General features: G+C 47.4%; 1 protein-coding gene across 2 annotated transcripts in view; it reads right to left on the bottom strand.

Moving 5' to 3' along the window:
• mbd5 (methyl-CpG binding domain protein 5) overlaps window positions 1-5,578 on the bottom strand; it is a 35,823-nt gene that overhangs the window by 10,519 nt on the left and 19,726 nt on the right. For both annotated transcript variants that reach the window (XM_015371697.1, XM_015371698.1), the window contains exon 5: window positions 2,949-5,303. In XM_015371697.1, coding sequence (XP_015227183.1) covers window positions 2,949-5,303 — 2,355 coding nt within the window. The remainder of the gene's footprint in view (window positions 1-2,948; window positions 5,304-5,578) is intronic.

Genomic DNA, 5,578 nt, shown 5'->3' with positions numbered 1-5,578 from the left:
AATCGCCATGATGGGTGTGATTTACACCCCTAGTACAAGTTGAGAAAGGTCTTATGAAGTGTATGTACACTTTTTGGAATATAGAGCTTCAGGCTTAAGAAATAAAAATCCTCCTAAGATATCAGCTATTATTGTCCTAATATTACCTTTGATAGCTAAATTTGTTTGATGGAAACATCTTTGAAAGGAGCAAATCATTTATAGCAAATTAAATGGCAAATCTGGTATTGTTTCATTAAAAAAAAAATGCATTACTGTGTTTTTCTTTTACTTTACTACTAAAAAAAACACAAAAGGTTTCTTGAATCTTAAATCTTAATTTCACATTTGGAACATTAATTTAAAACAGTGGTTTGAAGGTGTTTAAAACTGTTGAGTATGTTTCATTGGTGGGTCTAAAAGCTTCCCTGACAACTGATTTAATTCAACCTCAAACATCCGTTTCGTCCGTCACAATGAGGATGATGAAATGTTAAAAATCCCCAGAGATGAGAAACACCACGCTCCACCAACAAGCCTGAATTTCAATGAATTCATGTGGCAGAAATACAGAACGGCTTGTGATAAGAACAGGGGGGCCTGCAGCAGACCTCGGCCATCTTTCTATAATAAACGCCAGGACGCAAATCGAATACATAAAAAGAGTCCGGTCCAACTGCAAGAAGGGAGGTGGGGGTGACTGTATCACACAAATACAGTCCCACTGCCTGTCAAGCACCAGCATAGAAAACAACAGAAGCACACTCTAATGTACTAGCAGACCTACACAAACACGCACACCGGCCTAAACTGTCATCAAAGGCTTCGCTCTGGTCTCTATTCAGGGTCTATCGTTACTATAGCGACCTGCTTTATGGGAGAAGCTCTTTACAGCTCCCTATCTGGGTTGCTTCCCTTAAAGCGTGATGCAGATCCTATTTCCATCTTCTTACGCCATCGACTGATGTTAGAATAGAAATAAAACAAAGAGAAACACTGGCTGACTGACAATTAGCAGGCGGCCAGAGATGAGGGGCCCCACTGGTTAGCTCTGAGAAACTGGAGGAGCCAGATCATCTTGACTTGGGGCCCCATCACCCAATTGCTTTGGTTTAACTTCACTCACAAGCATAGAAAACAGCTTCATCATGCCAGCAGCTTATCAGAAGGAAAAAAGGAGGGAGGTCGACGCAACGATGGTGGGCAGGGATAGCATAGCTAACGGGGCAAATACATTAATATTAGGAATTTAAATATTATGTGATATTAAGATTCGGTTGTCTAAAAAATACTTCTTTATACAGCAAGTGCTCATTAAAATAATGTTTTATCTTCCCTCCTGCTTTGGATTGCGAAATAGCTGCTTGAAAACTCAGGAACTGTTCTTTTTTTAGCTTTCAGGGTTAATTTAGCTTCATTCCCAACTCCTCAAAACAAACTTGGCTCCAATGCATCCATATACACAGATATTGCCAATATGTTGCTTCAGTTTCTTAGTTTTTCAAACTGTTTTTGTTCTTACTAGGTGTAGCTGGATAAAAAAAATAGCCTAATATCAATTTTTTTTACTAATTTAATTGACATTTTAAGTACTTTGTCATTAAATCCTTGTATTTTTAATAGTTTTTCAGTTTCTGTTCTGTGTACATCCAGATGGTTTACTGTTTGAGAAGGCCAAAGAGCGTTTCACTCCATTCATTTCTCTTCAGTACCAAAACTCACCAAGTAAGTATTCATAAAAAAAACCGATCGACACAGAGAGCTTTTAGCTCTTTATTGCAGATATATGTAGTGTTGCCTAAACTTGGTCTTTTTGATCAAAATCATTAACTTAATTCCTGGGTATATCTGATCAATAAAATAAAAAGTGTTTCCATTTTAACAACAGGTGTGACCCTTAAGGGCCTCGGGTCTGGTCGCGAACCAGTTTTGCTGGTATGCTTCTTCACCGTAGGTCTAGAATTTCTAGAACTCGCGAGAGTGATTATCTTCCAAAAAAAAACAATGGCGCATCTGCAAGTAATTACGATCATGGAGATGGATCTAGAGTTGCTAGACATTGAAGAGGAACAGGTTCTGTTGATGGAGTTGGCAAAAAGACCAATTAACCTTTCTTGGTAGTTTTCCATTGTAGTTGTTCCTCTGTTTTTAAAAATGGTGCGCACCGGCTCCGTATAGAGAAGGACGACCACAAAGACACGCGGAAAGGCATACCAAGGACCAATCACAGCTGTGGACTTCCGCTCGAGGTCTGCACAGGTATGCAGCCATCAAACGCGTAGTTGGGAAAATTCTTTTTAGGTGGACGACGACGGTTACAGAACCTCTGCGCGGGGGGCGTGGTCGCCCACACAGACAGATTTGACGGCTGCAGAGGCTATGCGTCTGAAGCATAAATTGGCCTTTAGAGTGCCGTTATTTGATCTAATCGTCAAAGCTCTGGTTACATTTCTCTAAAGTTGTGAGCAGGAACTCAAAAATTTGCTTTATGCAGATGATCAACGACTTTTTATTTCTCAGCCCAAAGTTTCTTTACTGTCTGCGTTGAAGTAACATTTAAAGTTCGGTTTCTTTTAAGGCTGTAAAAAATGATGCTGCCTAACTTTTAGTAGAAACTGTTCATCACAACCCTTACCATCGTAGTGGTCCATATTATTGACATCAACATTAATATCCTTTCAAAATGTTTATTTTTGCTAAACTAAACTCATAATCTCATCCTCCGACCAAAAAGGGAAACGGTTTATCTAACTAACTGGGATCCTAAAGATATATTGAATCGACATCAAATTATGTCAGAAGTGCAACCATTAACTCAAACTTCTTATTTTTTTCCAACGCACTTTTCTTTCCTCCAAAATTTCCATCAGTCAGCCAAAAGTGCAGCTCTTTGAACAGGCAGTGACAGCCTCTGAACATTAGATCATCATTCAAGCAGGTAAGAAATTTCCACTGCCCAGAATTCTCACCTGAGTCAGAAACCGACTGGTTGCAGCCTCCGTCGCCCCCTCCATGCTGCACAATATTAGTCCTCCTCATACTGTGGAGCTGTGAGGGGTGTGGGCCTGGATGGGACAGCGGTGGGGGGTTAGTGTTGGGGCGTACCAGCGGTAAGCCGTCAGGTCCGATCGGTCCGCCGCCTGGTCCTATTGGCCCACAGCTGTTCATGGACTGCGCCTGCATCTGAGCCATCATGTCGGGGAACTGGCCTTGACGGGGGACCAGGTGGCCGGCAGAGGGGTCCAGGTTCTGGCAGTTCTGAATGGGATCCCCTGGAGGCCGCAGTCTCTGCTGGACCAGCAGGTTCTGCTGAGGGCCACCAGGGAGCATCCCCGCTGTGTCGTTGTAGTGAAGCTGCGCCGCTCCATGTGAACCGGGGCTGAGCCCTGGGCGATGGCTGTTTCCTGCCATGTTGTGGGAACTGTGGCAGCTCATGGACTGCAGCAGCTGAGCCATGGAGGCGTTGGGGTGCAGGTTTCCCATCCGCCCCACCTTTCGCAGTTGCTCCGTAGCGCTGGGCGCCTGCATGTGGGGTCCTCCCATGCCCTGCTTGTTGAGCATGCTGAAGACCATGTTGTTACCGCCGTCATGGTTCCCAGCGCTGCCAGACGACTGCTTCCGTTTCCGATTGGGATCCCTCTGCTGGGACATGAGTTTGTCTCTAAGCGCTGCCCGGCCGCTCTGACCTTCTGGAGTGTTTAGCAGCATGGTGGAGTTTGGCGGGAGCATGGGATTTAAAGTGCTGTGTCCCTCCACGCTTCGAGGGCCGACGCCCCCACCGTTCCCTCCACTGGCTGCCCCAATGGCCGGCATGCCGACCGCACCGCCAGCGGCCATGCCAGGAGTGCTGTTGCCACCAGCGCCAAGTTTGTTTTGATTTGCTAGCTGTGCTTTGGCTGCGGCTGAGAGGAGGCTGCTGGCTGGGAAGGAAGCGGCGTTCTGTTGGTTCAGAATCTGGTTGAGGGGCATCCCAAGGAGTCCGGGGTGGCCCTTCTGGGAAGCGCTGGAAGTTGCCAGAGAGGATAAAGAGGAGGAAGAGGTGGGCGAATACATGGAGTTGCTGTGCTGATGGGTGCCCACTGGGTTTCCCATTCCGGGCAGCAGCTGGGAGTCTTTATACTGGTGCAGAGGATCGGTTTTGTTGGTGGAGGGGCTTGAGGGCATCGCCGGCCGGGGAGACCCCATCGCCGACCTGGGAGAACGCGGGGGAACCTTCATGGTGGGACATGGGGCTTGGTGACCAGATGGCATTATAAAGCTTCCATGTTCTGAGGAGGTGGAGGAGGAACGCGAGCGATGAGGTGAGGCCTCCATTCTCCCTAGAGCTGGCCCAGTCATGTGAACGGGGGAAGTCACAGGGGAGGGGGGCATCGAGGACGAAGGACCGCTCTGTTGAGTCCTTTGCAAATTGCCACCATGGCCCACAGGTCCAGGCTTGACTGTGGGTAAAGGCAAGTTGCTTGGCAGAGGAACAATGGCAGGAGGGGGGATGTTTACATTCATCATTTGTACCTGAGAGTGGATATTGGGTTGGAAGTTGGAAGGGTTGGGGGCATGGGTTGGGGGCTGGCTAACTGGTTTGCTAGGGATGGGATCCAGAATGCCTAGGGGGTCCTTTTCAGAGCCCAACTGCCTTTTCTGAAGAGCACAGGGTGGTGGTATGGATGGCGGGGGAGGTACAGGATGCACAGGGGGCTGAGATTTATGATGAAACGCTGCTCTTGGCAGATCCATGCCGGGTGGGAAGTTCCCCCGCGGCATGTTCATGTTCATGACGGGGCTTTTGGCCGTGGCCGTAGGGGAGAGGGGCGTGCTAGTCCTTCCTGTCATAGCACAGGATGACTGGCCTGCAGGAGAGCCGTGAAGCATTACACTGGGTGGGGAAAGAGGAGTTCTAGTGTTCCCAAGGATGGCTGCTGAACTGGGACTACCGGCTCCTGGAAATCCACAAGGATTGGTCCTTTGAAAGCCCTCAGGGCTGCCCAGAGTCTCTGTATTGGGAGACTGAGAGCCATCTCCATACAGTTTAGCACTGGAGGAAGATGGGCTCAACATGCCTCCATACACGGCGCGATATGGAGATTTAGTTACAGGATCCCCGCTCTGTAGCCTCTGAGCCCGGGGGTATCCAGAGTAAAGCTCAGACTGCGGGGCTCCACTAGCCTCCTGATGTGGATACAACCTCTGCTGCTGCTGTCCGGCCGCCATCACCATTTTGAACGGGTTCTTGCACTCGGAGCCAACAGCATTTGGCAACCCATCGTGGGCTTTAGTCCTTATTACTCGTTGAGCTGTGGAATGCACAGCAACCACAGATGATGTACCTAAAAGGAAAATAAATCAGTTACAAGTTCAATAAAACTAGCAACTGATGATAAACGAACACATCTTTAACATTTCAGAAATAGTACATAAACTTTACTCTTATATCCCTTTCCCACTGGCTGAAAAACCTCTTTAAAGGAATAGTACACCCAAAACATGATTAGCCTTCATTTTCTACTCACCCCCATGCTGAACAACACCCTGGAGTACTTTTTTGATATCTCAAATGCATCTGGAGATTTGGGAGGCTTCTTGCTGTCTGCTGCCATGTTCA

Source organism: Cyprinodon variegatus, unplaced genomic scaffold (assembly GCF_000732505.1).
Source record: "Cyprinodon variegatus isolate N-32 unplaced genomic scaffold, C_variegatus-1.0 Scaffold63, whole genome shotgun sequence".
NCBI classification, from domain to species: domain Eukaryota; kingdom Metazoa; phylum Chordata; class Actinopteri; order Cyprinodontiformes; family Cyprinodontidae; genus Cyprinodon; species Cyprinodon variegatus.
Note: the sequence above shows the minus strand (reverse complement) of the source record. Positions and strands in the feature narration are given on the sequence as shown.